At 52.1% G+C, this 19700-nt stretch overlaps 2 protein-coding genes across 2 annotated transcripts in view; both read left to right on the plus strand.

Moving 5' to 3' along the window:
- The first annotated feature begins 6630 nt into the window (after positions 1-6630).
- Positions 6631-12644, plus strand: Ech1 (enoyl-CoA hydratase 1). The gene is made up of 10 exons (XM_015496889.2): positions 6631-6771; positions 7108-7315; positions 7446-7534; positions 10870-10994; positions 11076-11124; positions 11240-11304; positions 11755-11825; positions 11912-11983; positions 12156-12306; positions 12379-12644. The coding sequence occupies exons 1-10, from the start codon at positions 6720-6722 to the stop codon at positions 12481-12483; spliced, it is 987 nt and encodes a 328-aa protein (XP_015352375.1). The 5' UTR covers positions 6631-6719; the 3' UTR covers positions 12484-12644.
- Positions 12645-12766: 122 nt separating this feature from the next.
- Lgals4 (galectin 4) overlaps positions 12767-19700 on the plus strand; it is an 8040-nt gene continuing 1106 nt past the window's right edge. Inside the window, exons 1-7 of the mRNA XM_048790929.1 lie at positions 12767-13851; positions 14101-14189; positions 14743-14947; positions 17213-17347; positions 19293-19319; positions 19429-19467; positions 19637-19666. Of these exons, the coding sequence (XP_048646886.1) occupies positions 13807-13851; positions 14101-14189; positions 14743-14947; positions 17213-17347; positions 19293-19319; positions 19429-19467; positions 19637-19666 (570 nt within the window). The 5' untranslated portion in view covers positions 12767-13806. The remainder of the gene's footprint in view (positions 13852-14100; positions 14190-14742; positions 14948-17212; positions 17348-19292; positions 19320-19428; positions 19468-19636; positions 19667-19700) is intronic.

Raw genomic sequence — 19700 nt, forward strand, 5'->3', positions numbered from 1 at the left:
TGGAGGGCTGTGCCCAAGCGAGCTCTAGTTGAGAATCGTTTTCAGAGTAAGCTGTTAGAGCCCTGCACCATCACCATGGCCTGTTCCAGCTGTGCAGGAGACAGGTGCAGGAGGGTCACTTGAACTACAAGTTAAAGACCAGTCTGGGCAATGTAGACGCCTCCATCTCAAATAAATGGTGTTGAGATTTAGCCCATCCTGGGTTTAATTCCCAATACCAAAAAAAAATGTTAAGCTTCAAGGGGCCCTAAGTCTTGGAAGTAAATGTCTGCCTTTTTTTTTTTTTTTTTTAAATCCACAACTCTGTTTCTTTTTTGAGACAGGGTCTCAAAAAATCTGTAATCCTACTTGAGCCTCCTGAGAGCTGGCCTTACAGACATGCTCCACCATGCTGGACATGTCTGCCTTTTTAGAAAGTTGAAAAGTAAGTTCTGAGTCCATTTACTCAATGGTTATAATTCCCACCCCCGTACTGGGTATGAACCCAGGGTGCTGTACCACTGAGCCCCATCCCCAGCCTATTTTTGATAACAGGATCTCCAAGTTGCCTAGGCTGCCCTCACTTTTTTAGTCCTGGCCCCCTTTCTGAGTTACGTGCCACCCCAGTTTATTAACAACTACTTCGTAATTTTTTTCCTAAGGATGTTTTCATATCTGCATTTTTATAAAAAGAGAACCCTTTGTGCCATTTGTGTTGTGTTATGAATCATACTTAGTACACAACCATCTCCTTATCTCTACCCCTGTAGAGTATCATTGTGTGGGTGTGTCCTGAAAGTAATTCCCAGGTCTATTTTGCCACTGCAAACATTGCAGGGTATGGTCTTTACACAAGTATCTTAGAGAACATCTCTGATACTAATCTGGAAGTAAATTCCTAGCAGTGAAGTTACTTGGGTTAAAGGATCTAAATAATTGTAGTGAATGGCAGAACTCCCCACTTGGCTATGTGAGCCCAGGAAGATGGCTCCAGTTAGTGGGCAAGGCCTAGGAGTCTGGTTGGTTAAAGGGCTTTGCTCATCCTGCAGGACAGATCACAGTGACAACTTAGGATTGTACATAGGTGTGCTTTACAACCTGCTTTGAAAATTGAACCTGAAGTTTTAAAATTTACATCGTGTGTATCTATTGGACCAACCTACTTCACCAAGGAAAGCTCACTCCTAAATCAATTACGGCTTGCTTTTTAATTAAGGGGATGCAAAGTAAATTTTACCAGTCGGTCACCCAGCATCCAGTTTCATTCCCTGTTAGTCTCCTTCCATTGATGGTCCACAGGGGTCTCTTGGGTATAAAGCCATTTACAACTATACTTTTTTACTCCAAAGAGTTATACATGTGTTAGGTATTTCTATTTTTTCCCTTACATATTTTTATTTCTGTATAGAGGCTTCAGTGTTTTCCATAGCATGGATAATTAAACAGTCATCTGTTGATAGTTTCTGTCTTTCTAAAGAATCTGCTTATATAGTCTAAAACTGGCTGGCAGACATGTTCATTAAGAAGGGAAGTTCCCCATAGTCCCACTGGCCCAGAGACATCTGTTCACCACCTTGGTGAGCATCTCCCTAAGCAGCCTACTTAACCAATATTTTTATGCTCTTGGGTGATGCATTTTCCAAGGGATTTTATTTTTTTAAAACAATGTATGAAATGGACTTCCCTGAAAAATAGGACCCTGTAGTATTTTTATTTTAATGTTTTTTTTTTAGTTGTAGGTGGACACAGTGACTATTTTTATGGGGTGCTGAGGCTCAAACCCAGTGTCTCACTCATGCTAGGGGAGCACTGAGCCACAACCCCAGCTCTGGAATATTAAAGGGATGAAATTTCTCAGGGAAGAATGACACAGACAAGTAACTCTCAAGAAGGTTAACAGACATACCAGAAAATTGGGAATTAAAAAGTGGACCAGTCTTGGCCAGACAGGGTACTGCACTCCTGTAATCCTGATGCCTTGGGAGGCTGAGTGAGGCAAGAGGATTGCAAGATTGGGGCCAGCCTCCAACTTAAAAGGCCCTAAGCAACTACGTGAGACTGTCTCAAAAAAAAAAAGGTGGGCGGGGCGCTTGCCTGGCACATGTGAGGCACTGGGTTCAATTCTCAGAACCACATATAAATAAGGTTCATTGACAACTGAAAATATATATTTTTTTACAATTATTTTTAGTGATGAACCCAACATCTTGATTTATTTATTTTTATGTGGCGCTGAGGATTGAGCCCAGTGCCTCACATGTGGAGGCAAGTGCTCCACCACTGAGCCACAACCCCAGCCTTAAAAAAATATTTATTTATTTTTTTTTAATTTAGGAGTTTCCTATATTTTTCCAGGCCTGTCACTCCCAAATTCCTGGGAAATCTGTAAATCTACATTTTGTACTGTTAAGAAGAAGTAATTTTTCCCACCAAGAAGTAGATTAAAGAGATATGACATTTTAAGAAGCTTATATTTAAGGGACTTTCTATGGTAATCTACTAATCATATAATGGAGACCACATCAGCCTAAGGACCTGAGAAGGATAAGACCATTATAAACATCTTTTTAAAAATTGTTTTTAATTTGTTCTAATTTGTCCAGTCATACATGAGAGTAGAATGTATTTTGACACATAGTACACAAATGGAGCACAACTTCTCATTCCTCTGGCTGTGCTTGGTGCAGTCACACCGGTAGTGTAATCATACATGTATACTGGGTGATAATGTCTGTCTCACTCTACCGTCCTTCCCCACCCCTCCCTTCACTCTCCTCTGCCCAATCCAAAGTTCCTCTGTTCTTCCTTAACCCGCCCCCCAATTATAGATCAGCCTCTGCTTAGCAGAGAAAACATTCGGCCTTTTTGTTCTTTGGGTTTGGCTTATTTCACTTAGCATGATATTCTCCACCCCCATCCATTTACCTGCAAATGCTATAATTTCATTCTTTAAGGCTGACTAATATTCCATTGTGTACATATACCTCTTGATATCCCTACATACCTTGCAATGCCCACACTCCTAAGTTTTATTCAAAAGAAGAGCCAGGAACCCCAAAAACACATCCCTCACTTTGGAGGTAGCTGCCTTCTCCCTTGAATGTGTGTGCTCAGCTTTCCTAAATAAATCTGTACCTCTGTTGACATTTGCTGAAAATTTCTTTTTCATCACGTGTATACGGGAACTCCCCTGAGTGCAGTTCCCTCTCTGAGGACCCTTCTCTGGTGATAACTGCTTCTCTTCCCATGACTTCATCTCTTGGCGCCCCAGGTGGGAACCCTGAGGCCTGGACTTTGGAGAGTCTGAGCCCCTCCCTTTCTGCCCGGCTCTGAGTGTGTCGTGGGTGCTCCTTTCTTGGTCTTTCCCTCTGTTTCCTCCACTTCTAAAGACTGAAGAGCCAAACTGGAGTCACCTTACTTGCCATGTTGGATGACTGGGGAAGCCCCAAGCCACGCAAATTGGAGTAGCAATAGGGGCTGGCTGACACGCACCCAGGGGTCTGGCAGAGTCTTAGAACTCTGAAACCATGAAGGAGCTCAAAGGTCTTTAAGTCTTTTCCTTCCCTCTCTGCTTTACCCTGCAATTGCAGAATGGCCCAGTCTGTCCTTGTTGAGCTAGGCTGTCACTGGCCGTGAGGTGCTACCTAAGTCCATTTGAAACCAAAGGCAAAAAGTGTCACTTTTCAATTCAAGCCGCTATAGGACTTGAACAGGTGATAGTTCTCTCTCTTCCTTGTCTAAACCCTTCTGGGCCCTTAGAAGAGAGGGCTTAGGGCTTGTTCATGAAACACTGGCCACAGGAGACACCTCCAGACCACCGGCCCTGGCCCTGGGTGGGTGGGAGGGAGCAGCCGGCACACGAGGGATGGGCCTCCCAGCATTTTGAGTTCCCCCTCAGTTCTTCAAATGTGACACCAGAAAGCAGCCAACCCCAGTAATCTCCACAGTAGACCTGATCTGTCTTCCGGGTCAGCCTCTTGACTCTGGAAGCCTCTTAATGATCTGAGCCACAGCTAAGCCAGCCCAACCTGTGCTGCCGCCGTCAGGAGTATCCTGAGCCTGTGCTCTGACTGAGTCACGCTGATTCTTGTGTTTATTTTCACATTCTCTGTACTCAATATTTGGGGAAATAAGTTATTTCAATACTGACCTGTCTCTTTAATAGATATAGCTCTGAAGGAAAAGTGTCCTTCTCTTTGTCCTCTTGTTCTAATTGAGGATCACCCCGCCAACCACCCCCACCATTGTCTGTCTAAAAATGGTTACACCTTGGAAAAGTGCAGTTGCTATAAAGGGTGAGCTACATCCCCATCCCTTTTTAAAAATTTTTTGGGGGTTTCAGAAAAATAAGTATTTTTTTTTACTTTGAAACAGGTCTCATTAAGTTGCTTAAGGTCTCTCATTAAGTTGCCCAGGTTGGCCTTGAACCCGAGATCGTCCTGCCTCTGCCCCCTGATCGCTGGGATTACAGGAGTGGCCCCTGGGCCCAGCTCACTTGCTATACTTCAGATAGTTTTGTTTTATGTCAGATCTCAAAACTGGGATCCTCCTGCTTTAGCCTCCTGAGTAGCTGCAGGTGCTCCTGTGCTCAGCTGCTTTTAGGGTTTTTCTTGACAAAAATAATAACTTTGGAATGTTAACTGTGCTTGTCTGATATCTTGGTTTCATGGGTAATCTCCAAATAGCTATTAAAATGGATAAATTAGGTAAGTATAAATAGAATAAATATTTATAAATATATATTTTAAAAGATCTGTGTTGTTTATAACATACTAAATCATCAGTTGCTAAATATAAATCCAAGTACTCTTGATTTCATAAAAAAGACAGTATACTCATGTCTGTCAAATGTTTCCAATCGTTGTATACAAATATAATGCACCAATAAAAATATGCAAATTTTTAAAACAATATTGTATATATGTACAAATATGTAACAGCACATCCCACCATTATGTACAACTATAACATGCCAATAAAAAAGTATTTTGTACTGGGGATTGGGATTGAACCAAGGAGTGAGTTTTGTCCCCAGCCTTTTATATTTTATATTTTCAGACACGGTCTCACCAAGTGGTTTAGAGTCTCGATAAATTGCTGAGGCAATCTCCAACCTGTGATCCTCCTGCTTCAGCCTCCAAAATGGCTGGGATTACAGATGTGCACCATCACATCTGGTGATTTGTCTACTTCAAAAAAAATTTTTTTCCCTGTATGATTGCACAAGTGGTGCAACTCTGCATCATGTACAACCAGAGAAATGAAAAGTTGTGGTCCATTTGTATACAATGAAACAAAATGCATTCTGCTGTCACGTATGGCGTGAACATACTTTATATACAATAGAGTTACGAAAACTTGTGCTGTAAATGGGTAAATGTATACATTCCACTGTTATCATGTATATAAAATTTTTTTTAATGTTTAAAATAAAGTAAAATAACAAAAAAAATTTTCCACATCTAATTTCAAAAAAAAATTTAAGGATTATTTCAAAATATAATTTTTTTCTTGTGGTACTGGGGATTGAACCCAGGGCCTTGCATATGAGGCAAGCACTCTACCAACTGAACTATATCCCCAGCCCCTCAAAATATAAATTTTAAAATAATGTTAAGACAAAAGGAAACTCAATAAATAAGAAAAGATATTTTTAAAAAATATTTATGGGGGGCTGGGGTTGTGGCTCACATGTGCTCACTTAGCACAGGTGAAGCACTAGTTTTGATTCCCCAGTACCACACACAAAAATAAAGGTATTGTGTCCATCTACAGCTAAAAATATTAAGAAGCAGCAGCAGCAGCCCCTGCTGCCTGTAACTTGGGGGACTTTCCAATGTTACCTACTGATCAGATAATGGAGGCCTATCAGTTAAGGACTGGGAGAAGGCTGGTACCACCAAAACCATCAGACTGAGGTCATCCCTACATACCTTCCCCTCACTCTCCAGATGGCCCTCACTCTCCAGATGGCCTGCATCCTCCCTTGATTGTTTTGGTCCTGGGGACTGAACCCAGGGGGTTGCTTAACCACTGAGCCACGTCCCCATCCACCCTCCCTTTTTATTTTGAAATAAGGTCTCACTAAATTGCTGAGGCTGACCTTGAACCTGCAATCTTCCTGGCTCAGCCTCCCGAGTTGCAGAGATTACAGGCGTGTGCCCCTTGCCTGCTCTCCTTGAATGCATATCCTTCGCTTTTCTATAAAATCTGTGTCAACCTGCTGAAAAATTCACTTCTATGACTTGTGCCAGGGACTCATTGATCCTGAGTCAAGTTGCCCTCTCTGTAAATCCTTTGGACCCTCTTCTGGAGACACCAAAAGAGGTGTAAAAAAAAAAGTAATTTTTTTTTCTCTTAGATTAATTTATAAGTAATTTTTTCCTCTTAGATTAACTTACACATGCAAATATGCACTTGCCGGGCTGCGGCGGCTGTGTTGTGGTTATGTAACTGAGGCTCAGCTCCGCTCCCCGCCATGGCCCAGCTGCGCGGCGGTGAACTTACACACCCAGCGGTGGTCGCGGGCGGAACTTTCTGAGGCCGGGTTCCCACTGGGGCAAAGGGCCCTCCCCAGGCTCCCTCCTTCCGGTTGCCCTTAGTAAAGATGGCGAAAGAAAGGCGTCATTGCCGGTTAGCCTGCGGCTTCGGTGCCCTCACCCAACGTAGGCTGCTTTGTCCCCGCCCCTTGACTTCCTCCTGTTGGTTACTCCGCAGAACCAGTCCCAGGACTGCCGACGATGGCAGTAGCGATGGCGGCTTCTCGCAGTCTCCGCAACCTGCTGATGCGGCGTGAGTCACTCCGGACCTGTGTGGGGTCCATGGCTGCGTCGCGCTGTCAAAGCAGCCGTAAAGCAGGAAGGCTGTCGGGGTTACCGAGGGTCCGAGCTGCCCGAGGAAGGGCTGTCCCCTGTTGCAAGCTCGCGCCTCGCAGTGTGGAGTCGCTGACAGCTTGTCTCCGTTCTGGGTCATGACCCACAATAAGTGTCCCCCAATCTTACAGCCCGTATCCCTCTAACCCTAGGTCTCCGAGGGCTTGTCTTCTCCAACCTAGAGTCACAGAGGTGTGTGTCCTCTGCTCTTGAAGATGTGATGTCCCCATTTGGGGGTCTTCCTTTCTCTCTGCAGGACTCACAGTACCCGCCCAGCAGGACTTCAGTGTTAGCCTTCGCCCCATGGGCTCTGCTGCCCAAGAGCAGGCCTCCAGAGCAGCCCCCTGCGAAGCCTCAGGCCACAGCTATGAGTCCCTTCTGGTGACACCTGCTGAGAAACACATTCTCCATGTGCAGCTAAACCGACCAGACAAGAGGAATGCCATGAACAAGGCCTTCTGGAGGTCTGGCCTGTAGATCCTGGAGGAAGGGGCAGCGGTAGAGGGACCGGTCAGAGTGGCCTTGGGAGAGATGGACATCAGGGCAGGGGGTTTGCACCCCAGATTTAGGCCTTCACTCCGTGCTTCTCCACAGAGAGATGGTGGAATGCTTCAACAAGATAGCTCAAGACTCTGACTGCCGGGCTGTAGTGATCTCAGGTGCAGGAAAGATGTTCTCTTCAGGTACTGTGCTCCCAGCACCCTGCTGCTGACAGAGCAGAAGGAGTGCTTCTTCATTAGGGTTTTAAGCAGACTCTAACTTAAATTTTCATCAAATTTTTTTAAAGCCCTAATTTAAAACACTCAAATATAGAGGGCTGGGCTGTGGCACAGCGATGGAGTGGTTGCCTGCCGTGCATGAGACCTTGTGTTCCTTCTCCAGCACCTCTACTAAAAAAAAAATGTTATATAGATGAGTCCAACAGAACGTGACAGAGTCCTAGGCCCTGAAGTTTGGGTTTCTGTCATGGATCTGTGATCTTGAACAAGGCACTTAACCACTCTGAATCTATTGCTGTGTTAACCAAGAGTGTTATCATAAGAATATGTGTTTGGGCATGCTAGTGGACATCTGTAGTTCTAGCAACTCAGGAGGCTGAGGCAGGAGGATTACAAGCTTGAGGCCAGCCCCAACACCTTGACAACTTAATAAGACCCTGTCTTTGAAAAAAGAAAAGGCTGGAGATATTGCTTAGTGGTAGAACACCCCTGGATACAATCCCTGGTATTGTAGGGCAGGGGGGAAAACCAGGTATTGTCGTGCACACCTGTAATCTCACTGACTTGGGAGGCTGAGGCAGGAGGATTACAAGTTCAAGGCCAGCCTCAGCAATTTATTGAGGCCCTAAGGAACCTAATGGACCCTATCTCTAAATAAAGTATTTTTAAAAAGGGCTGGGGATCTGGCTCAGTGGTTGAGTACCCCTGAGTTCAATCCCTGGTACTAAAAACAAAAAACAAAAACAAAAAATTGGTCAGTCACCTTGTGCCAAAAAAAAAAGATGAGGTTTCATTCTGGGTCTCATCTTTCAACTCCTGGCTGATTGTGGCTATCTCTTGACCTGTGTTTAACAGCAAGCCCTTGAAGGTCAAAAGAAGAAATTCAGGGTCACAGTGATCCAATGATAGAATGGACCTTGTGATCCAAGGTCCTATTCTCCGCCCCTGCCTCCCCCAGGATTGAACTCAAGAATGCTCTACCCTGAGCTACATTCCTAGTCCTTTTGATTTTTTTTTGTTGTTGTTGTTGGTACTGGGGATTGAACTCAGGGACACTCAACCCCTAAGCCATCTTCCCAGCCCCATTTTATATTTTATTTAGAGACAGGGTCTCACTGAGTTGCTGAGGCTGACCTCAAACTTGCAATCCTCCTGCCTCAGCCTCCTGAGTCCCTGGGATCACAGGCATGCATCACCACACCCAGCAGAATCCTTGATCTTAACCACTGCAACTGTGACCCAGGTGACTGTGGTGCTGGTTAAAAGCAAGGGCTCAGGGGAGCGGGTATGACAGAGGGAGAGTATGTTATTAGCACAGATTAGGCCCTGGGTTCCATCCCTAAAATCAGAAGAAAAAAGAAAAGGCTCTGGCATTAGGCAGCCCCACTTCTACCACTTGTCATTGTCCCCTCGCTTCTCTGCTGCTGGCTCCTCATCTGAAGAATATGGATATCCCACCAGACCAATCTCACTGGGTTTATGAAGATTAAATGAAAGAAGTTGACGTGCAGAACATTCCTATGTGCCCAGCATTAACACTGAGACCTGTTTATTGCTGTGGCTTCACGGGGGTGAGTGACAGCAGGGTTATGAAGGATGTTTAGAAGTTCCCAGCGACTAACCTGCAGCGTTCTTGCTTTGGAGGGGGACACTTGGTCCCAACACCTGGGCCCTTTATTTCAAGCAGTAGCAATCGCCAGCCTCTGCAGGTCCAGGGCAGTTAAACCAGAAGAACTAGGGAGAAGCGGGGCACAACTGTGGTCCCAGCTACTTGGGAGACTGAGGCAGGAGGATGGCGCATTTGAGGCCAGCCTTGGCCACTTAGCATGACCATGCCTCAAAATAAAAATGAGGGTTGGAGTTGCCACTCTGTGGAAGATTGCCGTGTGTAAAGTCCCTAGTCACACTCACACACGCACACACGCACACACACACAGTGGAAGGTGGTGTCGCAAGAGGCCATCATACTGGGCTTGTCCTAGCTCTTGATGAGTCATTCAGGCTCCTCAGATGTAGTGTGGGAGCCCAGAGTCGCCAGCAGGCTGGTCAGATGCTATGACCTCTGCTGAAACGGAGCACACAGCAGTGGTGACTGACGCCGCTGCCGTCCAGCTTCCGCTCGGGCCTCTGGGGCTCCATCTCCACAACCTTGTAGCCCCATCTGCCTTCAGAAGGCTTTATTGTTGTTATTTTGGGTGCAGGGTGCTTGCCCACTGAACCCCTTCTTTACCCAGAGGTGCTTAACCACTGAACCACATTTCCAGTCCTTTTTACTTTTTATTTTGAGGTAGGGTCTCACTAAGTTGCTGAGGCTGGCCTTGAACTTGCAGCTCTCCTGCCTCAGCCTCCTGAGTTGCTGAGATTACAGGTGTGCACCCCCGTAGGTGTTTTTTGCAGTCCTGGGGGTGGAACCCGTAGCCTAGAGCGTGCAGGTCAGGTGCTGTACTACTTAGCTGTACCCCCGGTGAGGACTTGGTGTTTTATTCTAAGAAAGTGGGATGGAAGGGAAGAAGAGGGGGTTCTAACCTAACTCCAGGCTTCACAGGCTGTGTGTGGGGACCAGCTGAGGACAGGTGGGAACGGGGGACCAGGAGTAGAGTGAGAGAGGATGGCTGGGGGGACACAAGTCAAACTCAGGATTATCTTGAATGGGAGCCATAATATCTGCTCCATCTGGGTCTTGCCTTCTGAGGCAAGATCACCACCATGGACTCAATTTTGCCATAAAACTTGAGTCCGTGCCCACCTGGGATAAGAAGGAAATGAGTCTTCTGGAGCCAGCTGTGTGGTCCCAGGGGTTGAACTCAGGGGTGCTTAACTACTGAACCACGTCCCAGCTTCTCCCCTTTTAAAAATTTTGAGACAGCGTCTCACTGAGTTGCTTGGGCCTCATTTGGTTGCTGAGGCTGGCCGTGAACTTGGTGATCCTCCTGCCTCAGCCTCCTGAGTCACTGGGATTACAGGCGTGTGCCACTGCACACAACCAAAACCTCAGTTCTGCTCACAAGCTGGTGGGACTTTAGGTGAGTGTGCCACCTCTCTGTGCCTCAGTTTACCACCAGCAAACTGGGTGCGTCCTAGGGTCCACCTCACTGGGTGGCTGAACAGACTCAGCAGTGCCTTGGTGGCAGTCTTTGTTCAGCTCACGCTCACAGGCCATCCCCTGGGAGTCTGTGGGACTTGCCTTCTGTACTGTGCTGATTTGGGGGTTCCCACCCATGGTGTCTGGGTTCTGGCCCCGGCCAGGTGGTGGGTGGGTCCTGGTGGGCTGGGCGAGCCTCCGCCTGCCTCCTCTTCAGGTATTGACCTCATGGACATGGCTTCAAACCTCCTGCAGCCTGAAGGGGACGATGTGGCCCGCATCAGCTGGTACCTGCGTGACCTCATCAGCAGATTCCAAGAAACCTTCAGTGTCATTGAGAAGGTGACTCTGGGGGCTGGAGGGCATCCTCTGTGGCCTCTCTCTGTGGCCCACCCTGACCCTGACCCTCCCATTCCCTTCCAGTGCCCCAAGCCCGTGATTGCTGCCATCCACGGGAACTGTATCGGAGCAGGTGAGCCTGGCCTCCTGCCGTCACCCGCTGCCAGGGTGCCCACGCTGGCTGGCTCGTGCCCCCAGAAGCCACCCCACGACCCGCAGGGTGATGTTCAGTTTCCCTGCCCCCCCAGGTGTGGACCTCATCACCGCCTGTGACATCCGCTACTGTACCCAGGACGCTGTATTCCAGGTGAAGGTGAGTTACCCCTAAGCTCCTGCCTCCGGGATCCTGCACACCACTGGGCAGTGAGCCCGAGCAGAACAGGGCCAGGGTGGGCCAGGGAGCCTGCCCTCAGGGCCTCTGGGAAGAGGGTCCGAACTGAACCTTCCGAAGCAGGCTGGGCCATGAGGAAGCCAGGGGCAGGCGGTCCCGGTGAGGTCAGGAGCCGGGGAGGTGGGGTGTGGGGACAGGCGGGAGGCTGGGGTCACTGCTGGGGGCCTGCGGGAGAGGGTGGGAGGCAGGATGGAGACCCTGATGTGGTAAAGGGGTCAGGAAGGGCGTCGCTCTGGAGAAAGATGTGGCAAAGGGAAGACCTGGAGGGCAGGGATCAGGGCACCTGCCTGGGTGCCCTGGGGGAGCCCCTGATGGCGGTGTCCTGGGGGGCACCCCTGGCAGAATGAACCCTGACACCTCTGTGCCCCCCAGGAAGTGGACGTGGGCTTGGCTGCCGATGTGGGGACACTGCAGCGACTGCCCAAGGTCATCGGGAACCAGAGGTGGGTGCGGTGAGGGGACCCCGGGAGGGGACCACAGGGCATCTCCCAGATGACAGCCGTGTCTGACCTACGCTTCCCTTTTGCAGCCTGGTCAACGAACTGGCCTTCACCTGCCGCAAGATGATGGCCGACGAGGCCCTGAGCAGTGGGCTGCTCAGGTGGGTGCGGGAGCGCCGGGCCTGGCCCTGTGTGAATTCAGCAGGATTGTTTCCTTTGGGGGCCAGCACCCTCCTGTCCTTGGGCCCTTTTACTGGGGTCCTCTGTGAGGGCCACACCCCATCGGCCCTTCCCCAGTTGCCTGTCCCGACCCCTCTTGTCCCTTCGTCACAGCCGCGTGTTCCCGGACAAGGAGCTCATGCTGGACTCGGCCTTGGCCCTGGCGGCCGAGATTGCCAGCAAGAGCCCGGTGGCCGTGCAGAGCACCAAGATCAACCTGCTCTACTCCCGCGACCGCCCCGTGGCCGAGGGCCTCAACTACATGGTAAGGCCGGGGCAGCCGGTGGGGCGCGGGCTGCGCGTGCCTATCCTCTGATTGGTGGCCCTCTCTGTGCAGGCGACCTGGAACATGAGCATGCTGCAAACCCAGGACATCGTCAAGTCCGTGCAGGCCATGATGGAGAAGAAGGACGCGAAAAGTGTCACCTTCTCCAAACTCTGAGAGCCCTCGGGTCCCCGGCCTGCGGCACCTGGGGTCCGGCTTCTCTCTGCAGAGCGGAATGGAGACGGTCTCCGAGTGCCCCTCAGTGTATTGCCCTGCGACACCGATTTCAAGCCCAGGGCCTTCTCTTGGCTCTTTGGACAATAAAACATTATAAAGAACCTGTGTCTTTACTGGGAGAGGACAGGTGGCAGGGCTCCAGGGAGGGCAGTGGTGAAGGTGGTTTAGGGATCTGGCCCGCGGGAACGGTGACCAGCAGCTGCGGGTGGCCAGGGCCAACAGGACGTCCCGGGAGGAGGGAGCCGAGGTTGTGGGGTTCCCTGGGCCTGAAATCCCCCCAAGAACCTACCCCTGGTCTCCTCCCTGCGGTTGGGAGCTGTGCCCACTGTCTGTGCCTTTCACTCCCCAGCGGAGGGGACCCCCTGCTGGAATCTGGCTGGGGCCTGTGCTGCCCAGGGTCAGGCCAGCCGCCTCATTTCTTTAAACTTTGGATTTTCTTTGTAAAAAAGTTTAAAAAACAAAAAGATCTTTGGTGATAGGGGGATGGAGCTCAGGGCCCCCACAGGCTGGGCGGGTGCTCCACGGCTGAGCCCCAGCCCCGCACTGGGTTTTCTTATCATATATAATCCCAGCCTCCTGGGTTTATGTCTGGAATGAGTGTCGAGACCAAACATTAATTGTGCGCCCTCTGCATGCCAAGCCTGCTCTGGGCATTTATTAGTTTAGCGATTCCTTTTAAGGATCTATGAAGTTGCTACTGTCACTTCTGTTTTAGCCCCAGGAAAAGGGGCAAATCCAGGGTAAGGACCCGGGACGGCATAGCCGAGGAGTAGCGGAGGCAGGACCGGGGCCCGGAACCCCTGGCTCTGAGTGGGCTCTCACCCACTGTCCCCAGGACGCAGCGTACTGCGGGGACCTGCCGGGCGCCAGGGCTCGGGCCACCACCCTTCCACAGAGTCGGGAGCTCGGGCTGCTCCCACCGCCCAGCTGTCCAGGCCACTCCTGCGGCCCTGCCCTGGCCCTGCTGCCTGGTCCCACCCTCCCTCTGCCAACAGAGTCTGGGCAGGGTTTTATGGGCTCTGATAAGGCCCCGGTGAGGCCGAAGTCTACGAGCACTTCCTCTTTGTGCCCGGGCAGGTGGGGACGAGTGTCCACCAGGAAAGCCAGTGTGTGCTCAGGGATCCCTGGGAGAAGGACCTCGTGGCCCTTCCTGCCTGCCACTCCCTTTGCCTCTGCTATAAGGGCCACCCACTGCCTGCCACCTGCCACTTTCTCTCTCCTCTAGCTCCTCTCTAGCACAAGCCACCAGCGCAGCCTCTGAAGATGGCCTTTGTCCCTGCACCCGGCTACCAGCCCACCTACAACCCGGTGAGATGCCAGCCAGGCCCCACCCCAGGCCCTGGCTTAGCTGCTCTCTGAGCCACACTCCAACCCGTGGGGGACCCCCAACCATCAGGCCCCCCATCATGATGCTCAGGCTAGCTTTGGGCTTCTTCCCCCAGTTTCCTCACTCCAGTTTCATGTCCCCTGCTTGCGGGACCAGAAGGGGTTTCGGTGAGGGGGAAGGGCTGCGACTGTCCCATGGCCTCTGACGCCCCTCATTGGCCCATTCTCCAGACTCTGCCCTACAACCAGCCCATCCCCGGCGGCCTCAGCATCGGAATGTCCATCTACATCCAAGGAGTGGCCGATGAGAAGATGAAGCGGTGAGTGGACCCCTACCTCGTCCCATCAGGCTAGGCTGCAAGGGAGCCGGTGCTGCGGCCCACCTGTAGGAGCTGTTTGCCACCTCCAAGATGAGAGAGGGAGGAATGGAGGAAGAGACGAGAGGGAACTGCCAGTGCAAAGGCCCTGTGGCAGCTGGGTCCTGCCCTGTTGGCATAACTTCTGAAGGTTGGTGATGGGCAGTGTGGAAGGTGCCCTGACCTGGGCATTCCCAGCTTCTCTGGCTATGGGTGGGGAAGGACTGTCGGGGTCCAGGAAGGAGCAGAGAAACTCCAACCAATGGATGTCAACTGTGACCGCAGGAGTCCCCAGAGCAAACAGTTGAAACTGGGAGGGGTGGGGAAGGTGGTCTCAAAGGAGCAGCGAGCCAAGGGGAGTCGATCTCTGGAACTCAAGGTCACGACCTCCTCTCCTGGCTTGGTCAGTAGTGCCCGGGGCAGAGAATGTGGGGAGAGGGTGAGGACACAGGTCCCTGGAGGGGTCCCTGCGGGCAGCAGGTGTCCTCTGGGGAATCAGCCCTTTGCGTCTCACCAGGTTCCAGGTGAACTTTGCCGTGGGGCAGGACCCGGGGGCGGACATCGCCTTCCACTTCAATCCCCGCTTTGATGGCTGGGACAAGGTGGTCTTCAACTCACAGCAGGGTGGCCGCTGGGGCAACGAGGAGAGGAAGAGGAGCATGCCCTTCAGCAAGGGGGCCCCCTTTGAGCTGGTGTTCATGATCATGGCGGAACACTACAAGGTCTGGCTGGGTGCCTCCCTCGGCCTCCCCCCCCCTCCAGCCTCCTCCCTGCCTCCCTGCCTCCTTCTTCTTCCGTTTCTTTCTTTATTTATTTGGTATCAGAATTGAACCCAGGAGGCTTAACCACTGAGCCACGTCCCCAGCCCTTTTTTATGTTTTATTTAGAGACAGGGTCTCCCTGAGTTAGTAGGGCCTCCCTGTGTTGCTGAGGCTGGCTTTGAATCCCGATCCTCCTGCCTCCGCCTCCCGAGGTGCTGGGATTACAGGCATGTGCCACCGCCCCCGGCTCCCTTTCTCCCTTCTTTCTTTTCTTCCCTCTCTTCCTTCCCCCTTCCTGCCTCCCTTTCCCTTTCCTTTCCTTCTCCTCCTGCCTATTCCACCTCTTCTTGCTGCTTCCCTCCTTCTCCTCCCTTGGCTGCTGACCGCCTTCTCCACCTCGGGCTCCGAGTGCTCGCAGATGCAGACTTTCGCTCTGTCTGCTCCGTGCTCTGGACACACACGAAAGGAAGCCCCAGGCACAGAAAGCCGAGTGGTGTGTCCCACACCTCGCAAGGGCGTCTCCTCCTCTTCCACCAACTCCGCCTCCCCTGTTATTTAAAAGCAGATCCCAGACATTATGTCATTTCATTCATAAATGTCTCCATTTGTAAGAGCATAGACACAATGCCACTGTCACACCTAAAAAGCGAAGGTTCTTCCTTAATATCACCTGCCTGTTCCAGCCGTCACATAATGTTGTTTTTCCGATGTGTCTGATCCAGGTCCAAAGAGGGTGGGTGCCTGCCGCTGATCAGTCTCACACAGGGGTGGTTTTGTTTTGTTTTGGTTTTGGTATCAGGGATTGAACCCAAGTTCACTTAACCACTGAGCCACGTTCCCAGCCCTTTTTATTTTATCCTTTATTTTGAGACAGGGCCTCATTAAGCGGCGTAGGGCCTCACAAAGTTGAAGAGGCTGGCCTCGAACTTGTGATCCTCCTGCCTCAGCCTCTCCGTTGCTGGGATTGCAGGTGTGCTTGTCTTTTATTTAAAGTATGTACACAACAGCTCTGGGCCACTGCCTTCCATTTCTTTTCTCACTCACCATGTTGTGTGGCTTAGAGCACCTGGTGGGTGACCTCAAATGGTTGTGCAGGGATCCCTGGCCTCTGCCCTCTGACCAGGTCCTCTGTTGTGGCCAAACTCCTTGTGCGTGTTCTCCTGGACCAGATGTGGTGGGAGACCCCCCAGGCCCCAGGCTCTTTGTCTGAGCACCAGATTTCTTCTTCCTCTCCTTCTCCTCCTCCTCCTTCTCTTTCTTCTTTTTTTCCCCCTGTACTGATGATTGAGCTCAGGAATGCATAACCCCTGAGCCACATCCCCAGCCTTTTTTTAAAAAACATATTAATTTTTTTTAGTTGTAGTTGGACCCAATATCTTTATTTATTTATTCTATGTGGTGCTGAGCCTGGAACCCAGGGCCTCCCATGTGCTAGGCGAGCCTCTACCACTGAGCCCCAGCCCCAGCCCTGGCCCTTTTAATTTTTTTCATTTCAAGGCAGGATCACACTAAGTTGCACAGGGCCTTGCTGATTCGCTGAGGCTGGCCCCAAACTTTCGATCCTCCTGCCTCAGCCTCCCAAGCTGCTGGGATTACAGGCGTGGAGCCAAATTCCTAACCTCGGCATCTGGGCCGGGATTGTCCACGCTCAGGTTCCAGTTGGTCACTCTACACCTATAGCCTTCGTTTTGGGCAATGGGAAGGATCCCTTGAGCTGTTGAGGTCCCTTGTGGATGTCACCACATCCAGGGCTTAGCATGTGGGAAGTGCCCAGTCCCATGGAGCTGGATCCTGGCCCTGTGCCTGTCACTTAGCATCATGATGGAACCGGACGCCTGAGCTACACCGAGCAACGGACCCCCGGTCTCCACCTGACACACCCTGTCACGTCGGGTTGCATCTCCCGACCAGCTCAGACATGAGCAGGTTCCCAGTTCACAGATGGGGAAACAGGGGCTCAGAGGTCACACAGCCAGGGCGTGTCAGAGCTAGACCTTAAACCTACCCATCTGGTGCCAAAGCCAGGCCTCGGGCGAGTCCTCTCCTGATCTCCATCTCCAGCTAAACCCTCTTCTCTGGACCCTCCTGACCTGACTTCTGACCCCAGCTTGATCTCTGACCCCTGGACTCCAAGGTCCCTGAGGCCCGGGCTCTCCAGCTTGCCTCCCGCTCCCTGCTCCTACCTGCCCCAGGTCCCCATGCTGACCCCTCTTGTCCCCGCTCCAGGTGGTGGTCAATGGAAACCCCTTCTACGAATTTGGACACCGGCTGCCCCTGCAGATGGTCACCCACCTGCAGGTGAATGGCGACCTGCATCTTCAGTCAATCAACTTTCTCGGGGGCCAGTTCACCCCAAATCAGGTGCGTGCTGGCCCCTCCCTTTTTTGCTTCTTTCCTTCCTTAATCTGTCCCCACTGTCCTTCATTACCCAAGCGCCTGCTCTGTGCCAGGCAGGGACGTCATCCAGTGGTCAGGACCCCCGTGGGGAGGCGCGGGCAGAGGGACGGGGCCAGGGCAAAGGACACACAGGGGACTTGAGAGAGAAAAGGAAAGACTTAGTCACAGGGTCACAAAGAAACAGCTTCCTGGAGGAGAAGGTGTGTAAACGGAGTCAGCAAGTGAGATAAGAATTTGTGAACAGAAAGCACATTCACGACAGGTTGCTTAATGCCATTTGTCACCTGGGGACCTCAATCAAAGCCACGAGCTGCCATTCCATGCCCGTCAGCCCCTCAGGAGCATTCTGTGGTCAGGCGGGTGGCCCAGCCAGCCCTCCCACGTGGCTGGGAGCGCGGCAGACACAGTGTCCTTGGAAAAGAGCTGGCGAGCCTCGGAGCGCTGGCACACCACACTGCGATGGCCGAGGGACGGCACTCGGTGAACAGTAGGCAAAGGGCGGCCACCGTGCACCCCCAGCACCACCCCCGCAGCGCCATTTACAAAAACCCAGGGCTAGGGAGGCAGCTCAGGGGCAGAGGCTTGCCCAGCCAGCGCGAGGCCTGGGTTCCATCCCCGGCACCCTCAAAAGAAACAAGCCCCAGAGTCAGAGCTGCCCACGTGTTCCCCAACAGGTGACTGAGTACACAAGGGTCCATCACCCAGAGATGGGAGGAACGTTAACAGCTGCACACAGCAGCAGGGGGCTCTCCTCGTCCAATATGGAGTCCAAAAACACACAGGCAGCCACAGAAGAAGGGCATGGTGGCACAAGCAGCTCAGGAGGCCGAGGCAGGAGGATTGCAAGTTTAAGGCCAGCCTCAGCAATTTAGAGAGGCCCTAAGCAACTTAGTGAGATCCCATCTCAAAATAGAAAATAAAAAGGGCTGGGGATGTGGCTCAGTGGTTAAGCACCCTGGGTTCCATTCCCAGTGCCAAAAAAAAAAGAAGAAAGAAAAAAGCACAATTTTTTTTTTTAACAGTTGAAAAAGCACATTTTGTTTCCAGGGGTCTCAAGAGATGTAGGATCAAATCACAGGAAGAAGGAACTCACTGTTGATCTCACTTTGGGTTGTGTCACCCATGAGGAGGCCAGGGACAGGGTGGGGAGGGCACACTGCCACTGCCACATCCCTTTAATCCTCCCAGTGACCGATGGTGGTGAGATGCGGAACTGAGGCCCAGAGAGCTTTAGTAACGGGCCCAGGGTCACAGAGCGGGTGACAGGCGCAGGGCCTGCGGGGGCTCTCCTGCCTCCTGTGCCTCTCCCCGGGGCAGCACCGATTCGTTTTCAACAGGAAAACAGCTGCGCGGCCATTTTTAAAAGGCTTCAGAACAGGGGCTGCAACCAGAGGTCGAGGCAGAAAGGAGGCAATGAGAGAAAAGGGGGAGGAAACCAAGGAGGGAGGGGGGAAGGCGGTCTAGGCAGAGGGGTCTCCTGGCCTGGGGGACAGGGAGCTCCGGGGGCCCCGAGGGCCCCGCCTGCCCAGGGCTGGGCACGTGGATGAGGGGCCATGGCGGCTGGAGATGGGGTGATGGGGTGGCTCGAGAGGCCGGGGCAGGGGTCCCGAGGTGCTTGGGCTGTGAGATCCGGCCTCTGGGCTGAGAGGGCAGGACTGGGGACCGAGGACCCTGGGCAGCAAACAGGGAGCAGAGTCCTCAGCCGTGGTCCTGAAGGTCTGGGGGAGGCTCAGGGGAAACGGGCCCTGAACTTGGCGAGTTCCTCCCAGGGGCAGTCATCTGGGGCCGACCTTGAACTTCAGAGACCCCTGCATGGTGGCCTTGGCTGCCCCGGGGCAGGCGCCCTTGATAACTTCTGTCCTGAATTTGGGGTCCTGATCATCTCCTCTTCCTCTCTCTGCACCCACAGGGACCCATGGGCCTGCCACCTCACTATGTAAGTACCTGCTGGGGCCAGGGCTCCCCGGGGCGGAAGAGGAGCAGCCAGGGAGGTGTCTGGGTGGCTGAAGGACCGGGGTCCCTTACCTCCCCACCCATCCCTGCAGGGTCCCGGGCCCAATCATCACCACCTGGGCAGCCTGCCTGTGAGTACTGGGCTGTGGGACCGTCAGAGGGATGGGGACAGTGGGGGCGCACTGGGGGGGCTGTGGCCAGTCCCACTAACCCAGGGTGGAGAAGGATGTGTGCACAGCAGGGTGTCCTGGCATTTGTCAACTGTCATGGAATAACATGGCTGCCTCCTCACATTCACAGACCATGATGGGACCCCCTACCTTCAACCCGGTATGGCACCCTGAGGGGCTTGGGGCTCTGGTGG

This window comes from Marmota marmota, unplaced genomic scaffold (genome assembly GCF_001458135.2).
Source record: "Marmota marmota marmota unplaced genomic scaffold, marMar, whole genome shotgun sequence".
NCBI classification, from domain to species: domain Eukaryota; kingdom Metazoa; phylum Chordata; class Mammalia; order Rodentia; family Sciuridae; genus Marmota; species Marmota marmota.